This window comes from Chiloscyllium plagiosum, chromosome 22, assembly GCF_004010195.1.
Source record: "Chiloscyllium plagiosum isolate BGI_BamShark_2017 chromosome 22, ASM401019v2, whole genome shotgun sequence".
NCBI classification, from domain to species: domain Eukaryota; kingdom Metazoa; phylum Chordata; class Chondrichthyes; order Orectolobiformes; family Hemiscylliidae; genus Chiloscyllium; species Chiloscyllium plagiosum.
Window position 1 is genome coordinate 442,747 of NC_057731.1, and position 24,652 is coordinate 467,398.

General features: G+C 41.0%; 1 protein-coding gene across 1 annotated transcript in view; it reads left to right on the forward strand.

The window, feature by feature from the left end:
* Positions 1-7,853: 7,853 nt before the first annotated feature.
* The window catches only part of LOC122561372 (inorganic pyrophosphatase-like), a 27,925-nt gene continuing 11,126 nt past the window's right edge, over positions 7,854-24,652 (forward strand). The window contains exons 1-8 of the mRNA XM_043713134.1: positions 7,854-7,888; positions 8,461-8,611; positions 9,435-9,554; positions 15,488-15,574; positions 16,930-17,056; positions 19,474-19,601; positions 20,835-20,920; positions 22,869-22,938. Of these exons, the coding sequence (XP_043569069.1) occupies positions 7,854-7,888; positions 8,461-8,611; positions 9,435-9,554; positions 15,488-15,574; positions 16,930-17,056; positions 19,474-19,601; positions 20,835-20,920; positions 22,869-22,938 (804 nt within the window). The remainder of the gene's footprint in view (positions 7,889-8,460; positions 8,612-9,434; positions 9,555-15,487; positions 15,575-16,929; positions 17,057-19,473; positions 19,602-20,834; positions 20,921-22,868; positions 22,939-24,652) is intronic.

Sequence of the window (24,652 nt, forward strand, 5' to 3'; positions counted from 1 at the left end):
TCAATTAATGTGCTTTAGTTGATGAACTAGACAGTCAAGGGCCTTATGATCAGAGATTTGAGTTGTCCATATAACAGTATCCATTGATTGCTTTGTGCCTCTCACCCGGATCCTGACTGTTGACTATCATTCAATTATAATTGAATGCCACCTGTGGGGGTGGCACGGTGGCTCTGTGGTTAGCACAGTGCCAGGGTCCCAGGTTCGATTCCAGCCTTGAGTGACTGTCTGTGTGGAGTTTGCACATTCTGTGTCCTCCGGGTGTTCCAGTTTCCTCCCACAGTCCAAAGATGTGTAGACCAAGTGATTGGTCATGCTACATTGACTGTAGTGTTAGGTGCATTAGTCAGAGGGAAATGGGACTGGGTGGGTTACTCTTCGGAGAGTCGGTATGGACTTGTTGGGCCGAAGGGCCTGTTTCCACACTGTAGGTAATCTGATCTGATCTATAATCTACCTAAAGCATTCCTTTACAATAGCCAATGTTATGTATTTGCCAGAACTTTGGTCGTTTGTGCTTTGTACATGAATTGAGCTGAGTCTCAAATGCAAAATCCTGTTGAAATCACAACCCATAATAGATTTTGTTGTAGTTATTTTTCCACATGGTTAAGCTGTATGCTATTGGATGTCCCTCTTTCCTTTAGCTGCTAAAATAACTGAAATGGTCTTTGCTGCAATCACAATCTATGGCTATAACATCCACTGTCTCCCAATCCAGCCTCTGTCTTTACCTTATTAAGACATTCCCCTCATTTAGACTTTAAATCAATGTTTCTATCTATCCTGTCCCATCCATTCATAAATTTAGCTTTTGTATAATTTCTGAACGTAAAAAGCTCTGATTTCGAATCTGTCTTCACTTTACTCTTCTGCTTGGCATTGTGTTGTATCTTTATCAGGTTAACATTCTGCATATAATATGAGATCTAAACTGCACACCGTACTCCAACTATGTGGATTTGCCATTACATCTTGACTCTTACATTCTACACCTATTCTCATAAAACTCAAGATTTCATGAATATTTGAATAGTTTAATCACTTGAGGTGCGGTTTTTAATGTCTGACACTCCCAAACCCCTCCTAGCTCTTGTTCTATAAGGTACTTTTTAAAATCAGTCTGCTCTCTCATGTCTTTGAAACTACCTTATTTGCTACATCGATACAGGCAACTTAGAATCATAGAATGCCTACAGTGCGAAAGGATCCAATTATGTCCACACTAACCGTCTGAAGAGCATCCCACTCAGATCCAGCACGCTATGGTATACCATAACCCCACATCTAATTCACCCTAGCTAATTCACCTAGCCTACACATTCCTGAACGCTACAGGACAATTTCAGCATAGCCAATCCACCTAACCTGCAGATCTTTGGACTGTGGGAGGTAACTGGAGCACTCAGAGGAAACCCACACAGACACGGGGCAAACTTCGCACAGTCATCCAAGGCTGGAATTGAACCTGGGTCCCAGGTGCTGAGGCAGTAATGCTTGGCATTACATTGGCACTGGGAGAAAGTGAGGACTGCACTTGCTAGTGGTCTGAGTCAAAACGTGTGGTGCTGGAAAAGCACAGCTGGTCAGGCAGCATCCAAGGAGCAGGAGAGTTGACACGTCAACCATAAGGTCTTCATCAGCAATGTGGGCTCAACCTTGGTACTGCCGGATGTGTGTTGGTAAGAACAACAAGGAGGTCACTGATTCCTTGGGAATTAAGTTTTGTAAAAAGGATAAAGGAACAGAGGAAATTTGAAATGGCAAAATACCTGGCCAAGGTAAGCGATTCTATCTTTATGGATAAGACAAGTCTTGAAATAGTTTTAATAAATCTTCTGATTCATTATTCTATTCCAATTGCTAATATAATAAAATCCCTGTTATCTGGATCTTAAGCACCTGGAATTCTCATGCAATCAATATCCGAGGTGAGAAAGGGGGATTCCCAATTTCCAGATAACAGGGATTTTATCTGGATCCTAGAAATTGGGAATCCCCTTTTCTCACCTCGGATATTGATTGCATGAGAATTCCAGGTGCTTAAGATCCAGATAAGGGGGAATTTACTGAGCAGCTGTATCAATGTGATTCTTTTTTTTTAAGAACAATAATACTGAAAAGTAGAAGTTGGGTTAAGTGCACAATGCATCATACAAAAAGGATTATAGAAACATTGGAAAAGACAAAAAAATTTAAAATGATGATACCAGAACTGGGAGGAATGGTTGTGATTATCTGTTACCGGAGGACTTCAAAATTATATTTGGGTTTGATAGACTAGACATCATGATAATGTATTTAAAATTTTTTTTTAAAAAAAAACCTCGTGTTCCAACTTTCTCTTTAATCTATTTTGTTACCCTTCTAATTTTATACCCTTTCATCTGTACAAAATATACCATGTTTCTGTGAATGATCCCACTGTCCTCTGTTCAGCGCCTGCACTCACTTCCACTCAAAACTGGTGAAATTGAGGATCAAAGTCAAAATCCATTTGTTTGCAGTTAAGGAAATGGCAAGTACAAGGGACCTTACGTATGGTAGTCACCAATAAATCTAAAGCGGAATTGAGGAGAAACCGCATTATTCCAAGTGGTTAGAATGTGGTACTTGCCACCACAAGGAGTGGCTGAGATAAATAGCATTGATATATTTAAAGGGAAACTAGTTAAACATATGGAGGAGAACAGAATATAATTACTGATGTTAGGGTAAGGGTTGTGGGTTGCTCACTTGCAATTTAAACACTACTTGGGCTGAGCTTTTGCCCTGTAATTTCTGTGGAATCTCTTGCCTTACCTAATGGTGCTGAAACCTTCCACCTCGCATTTACTGACATTCAACAATTTATCCATACGTATCTGCAGCTTCTGTAATCCTCAACTGTTGACTATTATGATAGTGTTTCTTTCAACTTCATATCCAAAATATTCACAGTGAACAGAAGTGCCCTCCAAACAGTTTCTGTGGGGAGTCACTGTCTACTTTAAATAACTGAATGAATTCCTAAACCACTCTGTTCCTGCATTCTGACCAGTTTATAGTCTGTATTGACATCTGTCCTGTAATTTCATACTCAGTTATTTTCACTTGATCCTTAATTAAGTATCACAAAATACTCTATCTTTTTGAGAATGGCCAATTCTATCTCCCACTGCACGTGTCTCCACCCCCAAAGCCTTGCACCATTATCCACTTTCGATACGAGTGCAATTGAGGAATAAAAGACAAGCTGCAGTTAATAGGTGTTCAAAATCAAGTAGGGTCTGGACTATACTGTCAGAGAGTGATGGAGGCAGATTCAGTAAGCATTCATTGGATCAATGTCTGGGGAAAGATTTTCAGGGCCATAGGGAAAAGATAGCTGGTGCAGATCTGAGTGCAGGAGGGTATGCCAGGAGCAGCACCAGATTTATATATGAAAATGAAGTGCCAATGTTTGAAGCTACAGCACAGGACCATATACATGTTGAGTAGTGAGTGACATGTGTCAGATAGCTAAATAATCTCAACAATCCCATATGCTTTCCTCCTAACTTGAAAAGAAAAAGGCAATCAGCAACGAAAGAATGAGCTTACACAATGGCAGTCAACACCAGCTGAAGAGGATTGCAAATGCGTTAGCCTCACTCATTGCACTGATACACTGTGCTCTTCCTTTGTTGAGGACAGCAATACCCTCCTCCTGTTTAATTGTCCGTTACCATTTACAAATGGATATAGCAGGACTGCATAGCTCAAATCTAATCTGTTAGTTGCCTCTTAGAGTAATAGAGTACAAAAGTGAGGATGTCATATTTTGTAAAGTACTGGTCATACTGCGGCTGCTATATTGCATTCAATTCTAGGGACTGGACTGTAGGAAGTCTGGCAAGGCCACAGTAGGTGCAGAAGCATTTTAATAAAACATGATCAGGAATGAGGGAACTAATGCTGTAGAAGATCTGAAAGAGCTGGAGTTATCCTTGAAGCAGAGAAGATTAAGAAAATGTTTGATGGAAATGTTCAGGACTATTTATGATTTTGCTTGGATAAGCAAGGAAAGCTGTTTCTAAAGGCAGAAGATCGATAACCAGAGGCCACAGACGGTAGGTGTTTGGCAAGAGAAAAAAATTAGTGTCAAGGGAGCACATTGTTTTATGCTGTGAGTAATTGTGACCTAGAATGCACACCCTGAAAAAATAATGAAGCAGATTAATTGAATTGTCTTGGGGGGAGAAAAACTGAAGAAAATATTTACAGGGTTATAGGAAATGAGAAGGGTAGTGCAACTAATTGGCTAGCCCTCCCAGTGGTTAGCAGAGGTTTAATGGCTTGATCCTGTGTTGAATCATTCTATTAACCTTAGATTTATCTGTCAGGCCCTGGTGCATTATTCTCCTTTAATTTAGCACGTCTTTTATTTCTTGTAGCTCACATTTTGCTTTCTAACAAATTCAGTGTTTATCTGAATCCAGTATCCTTTCCGTTTTATAGACTGATGCCAAGGCCTATCAACCATCTCCATAAATTCCTAGTTAATCTCTAATTAATTCACCAAATTCCTGACCATCATTTCTCAGATCTGTGTTTACACCCTGCAAGCAGCTTTTCATTCCAGCTACAGTACCAAAGAAGCTCTCATCTGAGTCACAAATGCTGTCCCTTCTGACTGTGGAAGTGGTATTTTCTCTGTCGTCATCACTGCTTTCCTCCCTTATTCTCTGCATTCTAACTCAATTTGTGATATTTGAATGCAACATGTTCTATGCCCTCCTGTTTCCCTTTAACCTCTAGCTCCATGTAACCTCCAGCCAGATTCACAGACCTGACCTTGTGGACTCTCCTAACTTCACGCAGAGGCAAAACGTTTTAGTTGAAAGGCATGATGTGTCATTGCAGGCTTGGTGGGCCAAAGGGTCCTGTGCTGCACTATTCTTTATTCGCTGTAAGTCAAAGTCAGATAGGACCACCTCTGATCACTTTAGCACCACCTTAATCTCTCTCCCAACCCTACTTCCTTATGTGTCTGACATTAGGATTTGGGGAGAACAGCAGATCTCAGTTGTAACTATAAGTTGAAAATTTCAATGCTTAGTCTTTTCCTTAGGTTTTTTTCTTCTCTGGTGTCTTGCTTCTTCTCAAATTCTTCCAAACTGCAGTTGTAGGGAGAGGCTGAATAGACTGGGGCTTTTTTCCATGGAGTACTGGAGGCTGAGGGGTGACCTCATCAACTTATAAAATCATGAGGGGCACGGATAGGTGAATAGCCAAGGGTGGGGGAGTACAAAACTAGAGGGCATAGGTTTAAGGTGAGAGGAAAAAGATTTTTAAAAAGACCTGAGGAGTAGCATTTTCACAGAGGTTGGTGCGTGTATGGAAGGAGCCATCAGAAGAAATGGTGGAGATGGGTACAGTTACAAAGGCATCTGGATGGGTGTACGAATAGGAGGGCTTTACAGGGATATGGGCCAAATGCTGGCAAATGGGACTAGATTGGGATGTTAAGGGTGAGTTGGACTGAAGGGTCTTTCCATGCTGTATGACTTTACCTAACAGTGTCAGTCCAAGTTCAGCACTTTGGGATGGATTCACTCATGTAAAGCCTGCTATTTCAATGGCCTCAGGAGTGGACCTTGGTACGAGATTGACAGGGCTTAATTGTTCTGTAAAGTGACCCAAAGGTACGTCAAGTTCTTTGTTTAAATCATGGGGTAACAGACTATCCTCATGTTATTTTCCATCTTCTGTGCATCTCAATAGTTCATGTTCTTGTGACATCCTCAGACTGCTTTCTTTTTCAGCACATTTCCTGATCACTTTCATAACTCACTTGAGTACCATGTCTGGCTTTTAAACCTAATTTCAACAGTCTCGTTCTCTCTGTTCGTCTGTTAACAGTTCTTGATGCCCAGTTTCAATAATTATCCAGTCAAATTGGTCTAGAATCTTTTCAGACCTATTAAACTGTAGTGATCCTCTATTCTACTTCCACGCATTGTTTAGCTTTTACAGTTCAGCATGCAGCTTGACTAGCAGTGGTTCATTGAAAACTGTATGATAATTAGAATAGCCACACTCCAAGAACTATCTATCCAGTTGCTCTTCCACTGCTGCATTGTGTCATTTGACCATGGCCAGCGATCATCACCTGTGAAAAATCTGTTTCTAGATACAAAGCTTACAGCACTGCCCTCATCCTTTATCTGCTCAAACTGGTAAAATATATATTCTAAGCAACTTGTTGGTTTTGAACAATAGTGTCTGTTTCTAACTATCAATGGAAGGTGTAATTCTGTCCACTATCATCACTATGCCTCCCCATCAGTAATTTATTCTGGTGTTGTGCCTATTCTAACCCTTCGTCCCCCTCATTGATTTCTTCATTATTTAGGTTTTGTTTGAGAAGATCTATTCCTCAACTTTAACTGATTTATTAAACTCCTGGTTAGGAAATACATCTCTTACTCTGATCTCTGTCAAACATTGAAATGCTGGAAAGTTGGAAGAAAAAAAATTTCAATGATGCAAACCCTTGAATGAATCTGCAGTGGAGGAGACCAGACAGTAGTTTCTGCCCTGGAGTGGAATACTTGAGAGAATTCTTGAGTTCTCATGGCTGCTGATCGACTTGTACTGGTTCTTTAAACTGATTCTTTATTTTTAATTGGTCAGTATATTATACATGAAGCTGAGAAATTTACATGTAAGTTTCTGTAGGGCTTTTGGTATGACTTCCTAAAGTCTAATTACTGAATCTCTAGATTATTTCAAGGTAGGGAAAAGACTGAACATTATTATGGTCTATGCAGTAGACAGCAGCTATGTTCATGGCAATTATTGTATACTGCGTGTTGATCTATTCTTAGCTGCACCTCCCGAGATATTACAGTCCGTAGAATTCATTAGTACACTTGTCAAACTTAGTTGGCAGTGTTGAGGAACTAAATGTCAATACACGTACAGAAAGCAAGCTACCTACCAGTTGTGTAATGGGGTACTGTATCCCATACCCTTGAATGTGCGCCTTGATACATTTCTTTGTACAATAAAAACAGTATAAGTTATTGTTTTCCAGAAACTTGAATGTATAATCCAGACTGACATGCAAGTACAGTAGAGCAGGAGTCGGTTTTGTCTAAAATACCATCTTTAGATTAAGCATTAATCCAAGCTCCTATCTGTGCTCTCGATGTAAACAATTGTGTGACACAATTTTGAAGAGAAGGGGAGTTCTCCCTTTTGTGTTGGTCAATATTTATTCCTTAACATCACAAAAACAGATTATATGTTTACTCTATAATTGTAGCTCTCATATTAAAGATTAGAAAATTTGAAAAGAACATTGAATAAAGGAACAGCACAATATTTGGGCTGTCAAGCCTTCAGTTCATCAAAGCAGCATTTAACAAAACTGCTGGCTGAAATATACTAGTAACTTTTTAACTATATTCTTTGATGTGCTGTCTTAGGAATGGATAAAGGGGATACACCAAAGTGATGAACTGCAGCACCAGTGCTTACCAATGCTACCTTGTGTTATGACCTGTTACTGGGCAAATTGCCTCAGTTCCAGATGAGTATCCCAAATTGGTAGATCTTCTTTATTCAACAGCTGCTTGGTTAGTTACAACGAAGTTAATTTAAGAATCCCTTCCCTTGCATCAAGACAATGACCAAATGAATTTGTTTTAAAAATAACCAATTTAACTGGGCTTCTTGAATTCACAAAAGAGTTTATTAGCTACTAAGTGCAACAGGAAATAATAATGCAATGACCTTTCAATGTAGATATGAGAGCTGAGTCCAAAAAGAAAGCTAAAAAACATGTATGGTTCCACAAAGAGTAGATGTTGGGACATTGTGGCACGATGTTGAATGATCCCAGTAGCAATGATGCTGATAGGCGAGCAGTTGAATTTAATGTGCTTAGCCTCTGGGTCATCTGAAAGACCTTTGTCCCATTTCCTTTAAACTGTGGCTTGTTTGCTCTCTGTCTTTCCACAAGGAGACACTGACTTTCTTTTTACCTACAGAGCAGGAATGACTAAAGGTTTTCTCACTCACTCACTAAAACACAGACCAAGGCTGAAACTGACTTTTAACCTGTGTTCTTAAGTACTTACACAAGGGGAAAACAGACCTGTCTCACCCAGACTGTTCACTTTTCTCCCGACACTTTCACAGTCTGGGGTAACTTGGGATTGTAGTACAGTTTACAGTGCATTTATTCCTTTTGATGCTCTTTTTGAAACTTTCTGGTCAGTTGTCAGATTGACATTCCAGGGTCCCTCTCTAAATTGAGGATAATCTACACAGCCCTTCTAGACAGCTACTGAATTATGTTGCTCAGAATTTACATTCTTAGTCATTTCAGACTGTAGATCCTCTTTATGAAAATCATGTAATTAAACATTCACTATGTCTGTATGTCATCTGGGCTCATGACTTGTTTCATAGAATCCCTTCAGTGTGAAAGCAGACCATTCATTACCCATGCAGGCACGGGCAGAATGTGCAAATCCCGCCCAGTCACCCAAGGCTGTGCCGTGACACCTGTGAATTTTTCTTGCAGAATGTGTTTAACATGGTTGTGGAAGTTCCTCGCTGGACCAACGCAAAGATGGAGGTAATTTTTATTAAATGCCTAGACTGTCTTATGCACTAAAATTTATTAAACGAGTTTTTTTTTCCAAACTTTAGTGACTTATTTACACTGCTGAAAGAAATTGATTTTATTAGCCATTAGCTATTCTGTTTTTTGGTTAATCTAATGTTAATCTTTTGAGCTGTGGGAAAAAAAAGTTGCCCCTCAAGTTCCCATATTCTTCATCGGAGATGTTTGGTAAAAGTTTAGTCGTTACATAGATGACTGTTAAGGCCACTTTGTGCTGACTCCCAATGTTAACACCTGTGACTGCAGCCAGCATGTCAAATACAATCATTAAATCAGAAATCATAGTTTCCCCTTAAGTAGCTGTTTATACAACCTCTCCTACCTTCGTGTTCTCCAGTTTTTATTCCTCTTGCCCTATCTTGGTGTGCTGTTTTCATTCTGCTTTGAGGCCTCTTCACCACTGATATGCAGGCTTTGTTTTATGTCAATCCCATGGCTACAGCTGCCCAGTTCCCCTCTCAGTAAACTGTTTCTTCTGGTCCTATTGCTGACTTTCACTGATTCCCATCCTTTGGGCCAGGCCTCTATGCACCTGAATTATTTCCCTCAACAATTCAGTGCCGACTCTACTGCTGGCTTTAACCCTGGGAGGAACTGGGCAGGTTCTAAGAGTTGAACCATTACATCTGGCAGACCCTAAGATGACCAGGATTCATGTGTAAAATGTTGGCTGCATTTGATGCTTGTACAATAAAATGAAGAGCCAAGGTAGGCACAGAGATGGTTATGCAATTTCACCAGAAAATTTAACTGAGTAGTGTTTTTATGTTTTCAGATTGCAACAAAAGAGCCATTGAACCCAATCAAGCAGGATGTTAAGAAAGGGAAAATGCGATTTGTGGTGAATGTTTTTCCTCATAAGGGATATATTTGGAACTATGGGGCCCTTCCACAGGTGAGCGGAGAAGGTGTTTATAGGCATGGCAACTATTTATTGATTCTAGTGATACATAATGAAAACAATGGCTGCCTTTCATCTCTTAGAAACCACAACTCCAGAGCTAGGCACCTTAAGCAGAGCCTATAATATTGTAAGTTATCCCTGTCAGCTTGAAGCAATTGAGTGGGTTTGTGTTTTGGGACAGCTCAATATAAAACACATTCATTGAATATGAGAGCAATTTGATACATTGAGCTGACTGGTCATTTTAAAAAGCTACATCAGTCAAGACTGGATGTTATAACAATAACAAGATGATGAAAGGCTCTGTATCTGAATGTATGTAGCATTTATTACAAAAGAAATGAATTAATTGATAGTACACATTGAAGTAAATAAGTATGGTCTGATGGTCATTACAGTGAAACGGCTTCAGGATGATAAGGATTGAGTGTTGAATATTGAAAAGTCGATGACGTCGAAGAAAAGTACCAATCCAGGTAAAGGTGGAGAGGTAGCACTGTTAATCGAGGATGGTATAATGACCTCGATTCAGAAGATCGGAATAGAGTTATAGAGTCCAACAACATGGAGACAGGCCCTTTAGCTCAAACTGGTCCATACCAACCAAAATGTCCATCCACACGAACCCCATGTCTCTGTACTTGGCCCATATCCTTCTAAATCTTTCCTATTTACGTTTTTGTCCAAATACCTTTAAAATGCCTCAACCACTTCCGCTGGCAGCTCATTCCATATGCGTACCACCCTCTATGTAAAAACAAAAAAAGTTGCCCCTCAAGTTCCCATTTATTCTTTCCCCTCTAACCTTAAAGTGATGCCCTCTAGTCCTCCTCAATTCCCCAACCTTGGAAAAATGAATTGAATGGAAAATGTCCTTATTTCTAGTTCTGTGGCATTGCCCTTCTATTCCTCTACCTGTCATCTACTGCTTAAATGGCTTGGAGCAGCACAGTGGCTCAGTGGTTAGCACTGCTGCCTCACAGCACCAGAGACCTGGGTTCGATTCCAGCTTCGGGCGACTGTCTGTTTGAAGTTTGCACATTCTCCCCGTGTCTGCGTGGGTTTCCTCCGGGTGCTCTGATTTCCTCCCACAGTCCAAAGATGTGCAGGTTAGGTGAATTGGCCGTGCTAAATTGCCCATAGTGTTAGGTGCATTAGTCAGAGAGGGAAATGGGTCTGCGTGGGTTACTCTTCGGAGGGTCGGTGTGGACTGGTTGGGCCAAAGGGCCTGTTTCCATACTGTAGGTAATCTAATCTATATTTACCCTCTCCATGCTTCTCATAATTTTATACACTTCTATAAGATCCCCCTTCAGTCTTCATTCTAAAGAAGACATTTTTAGCATGTCCAGCCTCTCCCTATAACTCAGACCCGTGAGTCCGGGCAACATCCTTGCAAATTTCTTCTGCACTGTTTTCAGTTTAATGGCATCCTTCCATAGCAAGGTGACTAAAGCTGAACAAAATATTGAATTGCAGCCTCACCAACATCCTGTACAACTGCAACATAACTTCTCAGCTACTATACCCATACCCTGACTAATGAAGGCCAGAGTTCGAAAAGCCGCCTTTACTGCCCTGTCTACTAGTGATTCCACTTTCAGAGAACCGCGCACCTGAACTCTAAGGTCTCTCTGTTCTACTACACTCCTTAAGGCCCTACCATTCACCATGAAACTCCTACCTTGATTTGTCTTTCCAGAATGCAAGAACTCTCAGTTATCAGTATTAAACTCCATTTGCCATTTCTTGGCCCACTTTCCCAGCTAATCAAGGTCCTTTTGCAATTTCTGATAACCTCCATCACCACAATAATCCCATCTGCAAACTTGTACATTCTCAACCAAAAATAGATAACAAACAGCAATGGGCCCACATCCAACCCCTGAGGCATACCACTAAGTCACAGGCCTCCAGTCTGACAAAAGTCCTTCCAATAATACCTTTTGCTTCCTACTATCAAGCCAATTGTGTATCCAATTTGCCAGCTCCCTCTGCTCCATCTAGAGCAGCCTACCATGTGGACTTTATCAAAGACCTTATTGAAATCCATATAGATTACATCCACTGCCCTGACCACATCAACCTTCCTGATCTCCCCCACACAAAGCCATGCTGACTACTCCTAATCAAACCCTGTCTTTCCAAACGCTTGTATACCTTATCCCTCAGAATCTTCTCTAGTAACTTACTCACCACAGATGTTAGGCATACTGGCCTATAGTTCCTAGGTTTACCTTTGCAGCCCTTCTTGAATAAGGGCACAACATTTGCTACCCTCCAGTCTTCTGAGACCTCACCCATGGTTAATGATAATGCGAAGATATCAGCCAGGGCCCCTGCAATTTCTTCCCTACCCTCTTGCAGGGTTCTTGGATGTATCTGATAAGGACCAGGAGATTTGTTCACCATCAAACATTCTAATATGTCCAACACCACCTCTACTGTGGTATAGACTGTCCCCAAGATATTCCAACTAACTTCCCCAAGTTCCCAAGTCTTTGTGTCTTTCTCAACGGTAAACACAGAGGAAAGATATTCATTGAGGATATCACCCATTTCCTGTGGTTCCAAACATACATGTCCAGTTTGGTCCTTGAGGGGTCACATTGTCTCTCTAGTTATTCTTTTTCCATTAATATACTTAAAGTGCCTCTTTGGATTCACCCTAATCTTCGCAGCCAAAGCTATCTCGTGTGCCCTTTTCATCCACCTGATTTCCTCCTTCAGTAAACTTCTGTATCCCCTATATACCTCCAGGGATTCTCTTCGTCCCAGCTGCCTGTACCTGAGCCAGGTGACTCCAAGGTTGGAAAGCATGCTTTAAAGGCGGCATAAGGAAGTTGCAGAAGGATCGAGATGGGATGGTTAATGGGCAAAAATATGATTAATGAAAATGGAGTGAGTTTATGATGTTGGTCCAAAACAGGCATCATTCTGCTACTTTCTGAATATTTATTTGAATCTCAACTGCTCTTCTCACTTAGAATTGTCAATCTTATAGAACACTGTTTGCTTTCGTCTACAGAAAACTCCCTCTCACACTCACCCACCATACCCCCTCATACCTCTAATATTGTTCTTTTCAACACCATGAAGCCAGTATCCACAATATTTGCTGAATTCTTTGAAGGAGTAACATGTGCTATGGATAAAGGAAAGTCTGTAGATGTACTGTACTTGGATTTGATATGAAGCTGGATCCCACATAAAAGTTGATTAAGTCCAACTCTGCTTTTCTGACTTTTGTTCCTGGGTGAGCTGCAGTTATGAGCAATGCCTTTGTTTTCAGTTGCTGTCACAAACTCTAATCTCAGCCACTGACATCATCCTGGCCACTGTCTTGAAATGGAATCCATTAAAAACAACTCTGGAGCAGTATTTATCGTGATATGGGCTTCTGAAGACATCTCTAAAATGAGTATTTTCCTCTAGAATCCATTTGAAGGATTGCATTTTTGCACACTTTTCATAAATTTATTTATTAGGTTATACATTACACAATTTATGGCACCCACCTGATTACAACTAAACATAATTATTATAGAATCAGCAACTATGACCTCTGTTTCTGGTTCCAGGGCTCTTGTGGTGCAGTGGTAGTGCCCATGCCTGTGAGCCAGGAGATCTGGGTTCAAGTACCACCTGCAGCAGAGTTGTGTAATAACATCTCTGAACGAATTGAATGGAAAATGTCCTTATTTCTAGTTCTGCGGCATTGCCCTTCTACGCCTCTATCTCAGTCATTTGTTGCTTAAATGGCTTGTAATCTCCAAACTTATTTCAATGTTTTTCTGGACAAGCACTCAATTCCAGAATATTTTTTATTAGATTTAAATTATACTGGCTGATATGTGTTCCCAGAGCATTAGCTTGGGCCCTTTTATCACTGAGTTGTGACGTTGCTGCAAGTTCAAACATGTCCATAGCCTTCCAATTTCTATTGTCTCCATAATTACAACCCTTGTCTGTCCTTACACCCTGAATTCTTGTGCATGTCCCAACAGCCTTTGCTTGTTATTGTTAGCTCTGTGCTCTATGCTCTGGTGTCTATTTATCTCCTTTACTAGCGCACTCTCCACTCTTCCTTTGATCCTTTTTAAAAGCCACTTTGGCCAAATTTTCTTATTGAATGTATCCTTTGGCTCAACAGGACGGGTTGGACCAAAGAGTCTGTTTCCATGCTGTACATCTCCATGACTCTGATTCTGTGGGTTTTAATTGCAGAGTCGAAAAATGGGGCACTGGAAAAGCACAGCAGGGTAGGCAGCAACTGAGGAGCAAGAGAGTCGGCGTTTCAGGCATAAGCCCTTCATCAGGAATGTGGAAGGCTTATGCCTGAAATGTCTTCAGTTGCTGCCTGACCCACTGTGCTTTTCCAGCGCCACACTTTTCAACTCTGACTCTCTCCAGCATCTGTAGTATTCACTTTCTCCAAGTTTTAATTGCTGCAAAACTTATCAATGGACTTTATCCCATATCAAAAGCAGTTTATTTTTATTGAAGGTTAGTTCTACATTGAACTGTGTGATGTGGAGGTTTTTCGGTTTTTGTTTAAGGTGGACCTCTACTGAAGTTCTAATCTGAGTAGCCCGGGAAACAAATCCACCCACATTTCAGGCAACAATTTGCACTGGAAATTCACGTGCTTGTACCTTCAAAAGTGCTGTATATACTCATGTATAGGTCGAATTATTAAGACTTTTTAAAGATTCAAAATAGAGAGTTGACTAATACATGGAAACAATTTTTGAGGGGCTGAAATTCATGCTGCAGTTTAAAATACCATATTATTAGCAAAAGTCAATTTGATCGCACATCTAATCCCAGGTAAAGAAGAAAAACACAATGAATTACGAAAATGTCAAAGATTCATTGAGATCCTGCAAGATCACACTGTTCCATATCGTCATGGTCTGGTATAACGGCACGCTTAATATGAAACATTTATTAAATTCTGAATGCGTAAGCATCTTGAACTTTCCCACCAAATTCATCTGTTGCTCTCGTATGTTATGAACCTCAACAACATTAACAAATATGTCAAAGAATTAAAGATATATCAGTATGTTGCTAATTTATATCACTTTTATTCAAATATAATGGCACAATTAAAATGGTTAACAAAGTTTGGGAGAAGATTTGTTGCTCGGATGCTCATTGTTGTGGTTCTATTCGCCGAGCTGGGAATTTGTGTTGCAGACGTTTCGTCCCCTGTCATAGTGACATCCTCAGTGCTTGGGAGCCTCCTGTGAAGCGCTTCTGTGATGTTTCCTCCGGCATTTATAGTGATTTGTATCTGCCACTTCCGGTTGTCAGTTCCAGCTGTCCGTTGCAGTGGTCGGTATATTGGGTCCAGGTCGATGTGCTTATTGATTGAATCTGTGGATGAGTGCCATGCCTCTAGGAATTCCCTGACTGTTCTCTGTCACACTGAGGAACCTACAAAAAAAAGGACAGATAACCAGGTTTGACCTACAGAGAATGAAACCTGAAAGCAACAACAACCCCAGATTCTATGGACTACCTAAAGTGCACAAACCAGACATCCCACTCAGATCCATAGTATCACTACCCAGGACACCATCACACAAACTGGCTAAAGAACTACAGCAGAAACTGAAACACCTGATCAGCGGATCCAGACACTCTATACAATTCTGTCTTGACTGGGAGCAGGTCAAAAAAATTATGGGATGGAACAAGAAATCTCTGGTTTGAGATCAACTGGACTTCATGCCAAGCAATGGGCTTCAAGAATATTTGCTAAGCATCAAAGGGATGCAATGAAAAGGGTTTAGATTCAGCAAAGGGTACACAGTACATTATAGGCATTCAGTAGATCTCAGAAAATACAGTCGATGGGGGGCTCAATTGGTCAATGTTCCCTGCCTGTTACACTCACTGTGCTCTTGTTCTTACAGACTTGGGAAGACCCAAGACACTCAGATGAGTCAACAAAATGCCATGGTGACAATGATCCTATTGATGTTTGTGAAATTGGAACCAAGGTATGTCTTATAGATGTATACTATTGTTCAACCAGTGATGATGTTCAGCTAGTACATTTCAAAGCAGCCATTTCTTCTGTTTTATTGTGGGGAAAATGCTGTATTTATAATTTAATCTTTGAAGGTGCTGGCTTGCAGGTTAGGGATTGCTCCCATGCAATTCTTAAAGGTCCTCCCAACTGGTGTGCATCAACTTAGAACTGAGGAGAGAGCCAATCACCTAACTCTCCCCGCCTCATCAGACTATTTATTTGATGAGTTGTGAAACCACACAGCTCTTGTCTGTTATTCTCCGACTGGACTTGCTCAGTCCACGTTACCCTGCAGGTTTATTTCCTTTGTGTCCAACCCATTTCCTTTGTAAATCTTTGGTTGTTTCCACTTCTGCAGCCTTGTTAACACAGAACTTGTCCTTGTCCTCATCTCCTCTCGTATCTCGTGCTTAAAACGTTAAATCTGCACCATAATCCTTGAACAATTAACTACATGGAACAGCTTATCCTCATCTGCCTTATCATAATCTTGTGCATTTGTCAAATCTCGCTCTTCTTTTTACTCTGAGAACAACCCCATTTTTTCCTAACTTTGTAGGTGAAATCTCCCACCCTGGAACCATTCTTGTGCCCTATTAAGGACCCTCATATCCTTCCTAATGTGTAGTGACCAGTATTAGACCAATATTCTAGTTAGGCCCTAATTAAAGCTTTTTAAATGTTCAGCTTATAACCACCCTACTTTTCCAATTCAATTTCTCTGTTCTTGAGTCCCTATCTGTCAACTAATCACTCTGTTTCCCTGTCCAGTGACCTTCAAAGACTGCTGCACATATTCTTGCAGGTCCCTTTGTTTCTGCCCAAGCTTCAGAATTTAAGTGTATTTACTCTTACCATTGTCTCAAAATACATCCCTTACAGCTTTTGTTTACTAAAGTCCATTTAATACTTACCTACTCATCCTGTCAGTCATGTTATGGGCAATTTGTATCATCCTGACTTTTACTTCTCCATGTGTATGATCAGATTTTAAAGCTCAACTCTATTCTAAAGTCCAAGTCATTTTACACATCGCACTGACCCCTGGGGAGCACCACTGTCTACCACACTGAAAACTATAACTCATTCTCTCCATAGTTAGAGATGCAGATATGGGGAATCTGCATCTCCCACCACCCCCAACACTACAGTGCCCTTTCACCTCAATTCTCATTCCTAGGTATATGTTTGGAGGGTAGTACTATAAGTATTTTGGAGAACTTGATACTGTTTCTAAAATTTTCTTCTGGCATTTTGCCTACAGTAAGGCATCTGATTGAAGGAAATTAGCCATTTTAAATCTGAGTTATTGTTTTATTTCAGGTATGTTGCAGAGGAGAGGTTATCAAGGTCAAAGTTCTTGGAATTCTGGCAATGATAGATGAAGGTGAAACTGACTGGAAAGTTATTGCAATAAATGTTGAGGATCCTGAGGCAAATAGTTTTCAAAGTAAGTCTCTGCAACCTCCAGGTCAAAGTATGTAGATAATTGCTGAAGTTATGATAATTTTGGCATAAAATACAACTGTTTGGACTGAATAGGGTTCCTTGATCATGGGCTGTAGAGACTAGAAAGGAATTATACATCCCCCAACCCAAACCCAGAAATATTATTAATGTTTCTTTTGCTTCAGTACTTTGATCCCTTCGCAAGCAGATTCCAGGCCCTAATGTAGTTCCGATGTATATTTAGACACAACAATCCTTAAATAAATTTTCTGGTGAATTCCAGAACCATTTTTTAATAGACCTTGCCCTGCTTGTTTTAAGTGTTGTCAACAGATTTGAGAAGATTGCATGTGGCTTTGTCCAGGTTAATGTAGCTTCCTTAACTTTAGGTGGGGAGAGGTGCAATGTTAATGTTTTTTGACATTTCTTCCTGAAATAAGCCTGGTTAACTAATTATTGCATATCCTGCTGTTTGTTGAAATATTTTGTTCAGATTGATTGGTGCGATCATTTACTGTCATGAGTCATCACTGAGCATAATGGAAATCAAACTCCTGCTATTCCTGGAGTCTTTTAAAACTGCATGCAGATTCCCCAGTTTGCCTAATTCTCAAATCCCAGTTGACAGAAAACACAAACCAAGCTTTTGTACATAAGAATTAATATTTATTACAAGTAATTGGTCTTTAGCTGCAGAGAAACAGTTATGAACTGTTCGCATAAAACTCTATACTCGTTAAAACTTTTATCCCCTAAATCGCTACAAACGTGTGCACACAAATGGACATACAGGGGTAAAAATAAAGTAGTTACACCCTGGAGGAAAACTGGGAAAACCATCATCGTCCACAGGATCTGCTGTGTTGATCAAAATGTTGCTCCTCCGTCTTGTTCCAGATGCTTCCACTCTTTGCAAGAAGCATAGGGTGCCTAGCTCACTGGTTAAAGGCTGTGACTTATAAATTAAAATTTGCAACCTGTAGCACTGCAGACCAATAGGTAGAACAGTCTAAAGTGGCTATTTCTACTGAGAACAGAGAAAGTCCCTTGGTTGGTAGTGGGGGTCTCTATCATGTTTACAACCGTAGTTATTCTAATCTGCTACCTGTTGACGACCAAAACTTCATTTGTACACAGCTCTTTGGTTGCAATTCATCGACGACCAATGCTCTAATTCACAGCTGTGCAAACAATGTTCACAGTGCGTATGACATTACTTGCTTTTGAATTGTACGCCTGTCGTTGGTTTAAAAACCATTCTTTTCTCATTGTAGTCCACAGTTTTAAAAAGACACAGCCTTTAGATTAGATTAGATTAGATTAGATTAAGTCGCCTGAGGCGGGAATTGAACCCGGGTCTCTGGCGCTGCGAGGCAGCAGTGCTAACCACTGTGTCACCGTGCCGCCCACATATTTCTGTCCTTAAAAAGGTGAAAGTGCATTTCATTACAAAATATTGGATGCACAAATGACAAAACGTAGTACTTAAATCTATTCTTCACTCTCCCATTTAGTGTTATCAAGCAAATTGATAAATTCTTAACTACACGAACTGTCATGAGTCCAAACAAATCACAATTCAAGTGGACCTTGGACAATGGACCCAGGGTATGCTCTCCACCAATCCTATTTACCAGCACTCTTATTTGTTTAAGTCTTTGGAAGGAAGAAAATAAATCCTCCAGCAAGACAGTTCTGATAGTCCTTGTGTCTCTCAATACTGTTTTGAGCCTGGATCCTGCTTTCGAAGAAAATGGGGTTATTTCCTTTCAGATTAAAAACCTTTCATACCTTTCATCTGTATGCTACTTCTGCACTCACTGCAGTATTTACCTCTGGTCTCTGAATTACAGTTAAAGTTACAATCCGATCTGTAGCCTTTTCCTTCTGGGTCTCCTTTTTGGACTCATTCTTACAAACACCTGTCGGTCCCATGGTTTTCTCCTCACCTGATGCCGCTTTGAACAAGTGCATCCTACTTAGATTGGAAAGATTTTCACTTCTGATTTTCACCTCCACCCTTGGTACTTGACACATCCTCAAATCAGAAAGGTATTGAGTCATTCCCAGATGTCCATTCCTTACCTCGGCTACTTGCCTTGCTTTCAGTTTCCCGTTACATATTCCTTTTGAATTTGATGGTGATGGGGCACAAAGGGTTGTAATGCCAACCGCAGTAAGGAGACTATGTTCCAAGTGAGACCTATGTAGTAGGACAGCAAAATTATGCTTTCACGTGTTGTCAATTGCACTATAAATATACCCTATTGACTTTACGGTTTCTTAATGATGTTGCTCATGGGCCTTTAGTGACTGATGAAATAACAAAAATAACTTGACTATTTTAATATGGAGCATTGTAACATCAGAAAATCCACCAATTTAAACTGAGCAAACTTTGTGTTCTTTTACATTTAGATATTGAAGATGTAAGACGGCTGAAACCAGGTTATCTGGAGGCCACAATAGATTGGTTCAGACGATATAAGGTGCCTGATGGAAAACCTGAAAACCAGTTTGCGTTCAATGGTGAATTCAAAGACAAGGTATCTTGGCAACTATCATTAAGCTTTGAAAGTTCCTCTTCTTTGAGTCCTGAATGAGTACAACGGTTCCCAAAGACGTACAGATTTGGCAAAGTATTTTGAAAGCGAAGTGGTGGCACAGGAGATATTGAAGGGTGGGGCGTGAGCTGTTTGGGGAGAGGGAGAGGAGGCTGTGTAAGGTGGGGGCTTTTTGTGAGGTTGGGGAGGGGCTGTTTGTGGGAAGGGACTATCTGGGGGAGAGGGCAGGGTCTGTTTGTGAAGTGGCGACTGTTTGGGGGAGGGGGACAGTCAGCTGTTTGGGGGAGTGGTTTGAGAATATGTTTTTAGAATAATGAAAAACCATTCACTGACAGCTTGTTGACTGTTGCTGAGGCAAGTGGAGTGGATTATGCTGCTTGTTTCCATCGTCAGTCCTACTTAATGTTGTAAAAAGCTGTTCACAGCTGGCAGTCTGGTGCTAAGTTGATCATCTTATGTTGGCTAATTTGAGTTGCTGAGGATTAATGCTCCAGCTGCCTTCTGTTTAATTTTCAACTGCTCAGTCTTTGACCCCCTAATTTGTGAAGATTATTCTCTCATGTTCCAGTTTTAATTCTGTGGGCTCACTTGCTGTTGGAGGGTATCTTTGCTGCCATCTTCTTGTTCTTTGTCTTTCTGGATATTTTTCACATTCAGTTGTGCTACATGGGCATCGCTGGCTGGGCCAGCATTTATTGTCCATCCTGACCGCTGTTGAGTCAGTGGGGGTGAGCAGCTGCCATGAACTACTGCAGTCTGTGTGCTGACCCATGTTATCATTAGGGAGGGATTTCTGGTGCCTAGACTGTGCCAGGTGGTGTGACTGCTTTCATTTCTTTGTTGAAACAACTGAGTGTCCTGGTAGGCCATTTCAGAGGGCAGTTGACAGTATCACATTTTTACTGTGAGTCAGTAGTTACACATATGACAGATTGCCTTCCCTTAAAGGACATTAGTGAACCAGATGGGTCTTTCCAGCAATCAGCAGTTTCATGCTGATCATTAGACTCTTAACTTGTCGAATGCAACTTCCACCATCTGCTGTGGAGGGATTTGAAACTGGTTCCCCTAACATTCCCTGGGTCTCTAGATTAAATTCCAGCGATAATACCACTAGACTATTGCCTCCCCTTTGATTCCTTGTAATTTTCAGTATTTGGTTGATGTTTCACCAGCTTGAAAGAAGACTAATAACAAGAGATTTGTTACTTTCAGGATTTTGCCATCCAGGTGATCAAAAGCACACATGAATTTTGGAAGGCTCTGGTAATGAACAAGGAATCAGTAGGAGGAATTCACTGGTATGTGTGACACTTGCAGAGTGGTCAGTTTGTAAAGAATAAAACCTGAAGCACAGCAAATAATCACCAGCATTTACTTAATTTTTTCATAGAATCCCTACAGTGTGGAAACGAGCCATTTGGCCCAACAAGTCCACACTGACCCTCCGAACAGAATCCCACCCAAACCCCGCCTTGGGCTACATTTCCCCTGCCTAAGGCACCTAATCTACACATCCCTGAAGACTATATGGGCAATTTAACATAGCTAAATATCCTAACCTGCACATCTTGGGATTGTGGGAGTAAACCGGAGGAAACCCATGCAGCCACAGGGAGAACGTGAAAACTCCGCACAGTCGTCAGAGGCTGGGTTTGGGTGGGAGACTCTTCGGAGGGTTGATGTGGACTTGTTGGCCGAAGGGTTTGTTTCCACACTCTAAGACTGAGGCTGGAATCAAACCCGGGTCGGTGGCGCTGTGAAGCAGCAGTGCTAACCACTGAGCCACCGTGCTGCCCTTACTTATCCTGTATCATCTCCAAGGTGTGTTACTTTGAGATTTTTTTTTTTCATTAAATTCCAATGAGTACATAGTCAATGATGATCAGAATTGATGTGGAATAGAGATTAGGAAAGAAGGATGGATGTTGGATGAGGGTGTGAGAAAAGTACCTGAGGAGGGATAGGAGAAGTATAGGTTTACCTGAGCACTGCGCGTCTAATTCACCAAATATGTTTGACCTTTACACCTTTGACAAGCCATTGTCCACCTCAGTGGGGTTACATTCTCAATCCATACATGCAGATCTAATCTCAGAACTTTTCTACACCTGACTTCTCTTCCTGTCTCCATGCTATTGCTTACAGAGAGTCTTGTGGCCCTCTTCCCAACCACTACTTGGTGATTAAAGCCAAAGATCTGTGGTTACTGGAAATCCGAAATAAACACAAATTGCTGGAAAAGCTCAGCAGGTTTGGTGGCATGTGTGGAGAGAAATTGTAATTAACGTTTTCTCTGATTTCTCTCCACATGTGCTGCCAGACCTGTTGAGCTTTTCCACCACTTTGTTTTTGTCACTTTTTGGTGATAACATCTGAAGCAGTGAAGGTTCAGCCAGCTTTAGCCTCACTATCCAAACAATGTACTTACTGCTGTATGGGAAGTCTGAAATAAAAAGCAAAAGTACTGGAAATACTCAAGTCGGACAGGATCTGTAATGTTTTTGGTTGGTGATCATTTGTCAAAACTGAGATAAGATATAGTGAGTTCTATTTGAGTCCAGAGGCTTGGCGAGCAAGGAATGGAGGGAAAAAGAATGCATCTGGAAAGGTGGGGTGCAGCATAGAATAAATGGTAGCAAATGTTGAGCTTGCCAGTGATGCTGGAATTCAAAGAAGGTAATTGAGACAATTTAAAGAATCAAAAGATGGGTCTTATGGAGGTAGAAATGACGACAGCATTTACATGGGAAGACACCATATACAGGGAAGACGAAGAAGAACCAACTGAAGGTAAGGGAAGGGTCAACCTTTTAAGCAAAGCTGATGAACCTTTACAGTGCAAACAGGAAACGGCACTTGTAACAATCATTGCAAAGGTGAGAGAGGAGGTGTGCGTAGGACTGGAACAGACTTCCTCATATCCCACAGAAAGGCAGATAGTTAGAACTCATGGGATACATGGCAGTACCTTTTTATTTGGAGGGAATGTGTAAATTAAATGAGGAAACAGTGCTGTAATAGTCTGCAGTTGGGCAGCAAATGTAGGGAGGGGAATAGTTCATGTTCAGATTACGCTCATCACATTTCTGATATTTTTGTTTAAATTAATGTGTGAATTAAGGAATAGGCCAGAGGCAATATTTTCCCCAATGAATACATGAATTTATATAATCCACATGGTTGCTTTGCCCCTCAATCATTTCAGACCTAAGTTTTCCTGACATGAGATTTTGCCTCTGTCTTCAGCACAAACACGACGGTGCCTGATAGTCCTTTCCGATGTTCTGAAACTGAAGCTAAAGCTTTTGTGGATGCGGTGAGTAGCCTAATAATTTGTCTGATGACTGCAACTTTTGGAGTTTATAATGTATGTTTTGTCTCAGGTCTATTGGACTAAAGCATGTCATTGCTCTGCTCTTCCCAGTTTATTTTTTTGAGTACCGATTTGCAATGTTCAAGAGCACAGCTGTCTAATGGTGCTTTCACTCACGGCTCTGAGCCAGAAGTTCCTGGGTTTAAACAAACAATTTGGAGAGTTTGCGGGCAATATTTATCCCTCAATGGTGTCTGGGTGTCATTTAATCTGTCCTGCCTTCCACCTCTCTCTGACCTTGCCAACTGTTCTTTCACCTTTGCCTTCACACTTACTTAAAACTGGTTCTGATTAAAATAAACAACCTAAAAAATTAACTTCTTGTCTGTTCTTGGGATGTAACCATTATTGGCAATTCATTGCCCACCCTGACTGTCTCTGAGGATGTGGTGATGCACTAGAACAGGTGCAGCAAGCAATTAAAGGAGTAAACAGTATGTTGGCCATTATTTTAAAGGGGATTCAAGTACAGGAGTAAAGATATCTTGCTGTAGTTGTATAGGACCTTGGAGACCTCCCCTGGAATATTGCGTAGTTTTGATCCCTTTATCTAAGGGAGGATATATTTGTCATAGAGGGCCCTGGAACGGTGGGATTGTCTAATAAGGGGAGATTTAGGAAAGTGGTTTTGTATTCCATGCACACCTACAGCATTACCCTCTTTCACCCTCTGTAAACACACCAAAAGATCGAGCAAGTCAGTTCGACATGATTAAAACTCATGCTGACTTTTGAAAATTAAAGAGGATTTGCCCAAGTGACAGTTAATTTTGTCCCTTGTAATAATTTCTTAAAGCTTTGCTATCACTGATTATACTGTCTGATTTGTAGCTGCTGGGTATTGTTTTTTAAATAAAGTAGTAACATTTTAAATTCTGAGGTCCTCTGCCAATACTGGCATAATTATGCAGGATTTGAAGATTATGGTCTGTACTCCAACCTTTACTTGCCCTCCTTTTTGGGAAGGAAAAATGTAAATATACTAAAGGAAAAAAGTGAGATCTGACCTTGCTAACCAGTCTCCCATGGGGAATCTTGTCGAACGCCCTACTGAAGTCCATATACATCACATCTATATCCGGGAGGGGGAGTGTTACCTGGACACTTTGTTTCAGGAGGCAGTCACACCTGGGAGATTAAGTAATTCACATTCAGTTAGCAATCAGGGACATCAGAGTGTGACTGTAAGTGAGGCAGGTAGGGGGAACCGGAGTTCAGGAGTGCAGGAGCCTCAGCCCTTGACCTTGTCCAACAGATATGAGATTCTTGCTCCCTGTACGGATGAGGAAAAGGGCTCTGGACAGGATGAGCCAGCTGACCACGGCACCATGATGCAGAAGGCCATTCAAGAGGGGGGAGCAAAAAGACAAGTAGTTGTTATAGGGGATTCTATAATTATGGGGACAGATAATATCCTTTGCAAGCCGGATCGGGAGTCTCGCATGGTGTGTTGCCTACCCGGTGCCAGGGTTCGGGACATCTCTGACCGGCTTGAAAGGATATTGGAGCGGGAGGGGGAGGATCCAGTTGTTGTGGTCCACGTTGGGACTAACAACATAGGCAAAGCTAGGGTGGAGGACCTGTTTGGGCATTATGAAGCACTAGGCAGGAAATTGAAGCACAGGTCCTCAAGGGTCATAATCTCCGGATTACTGCC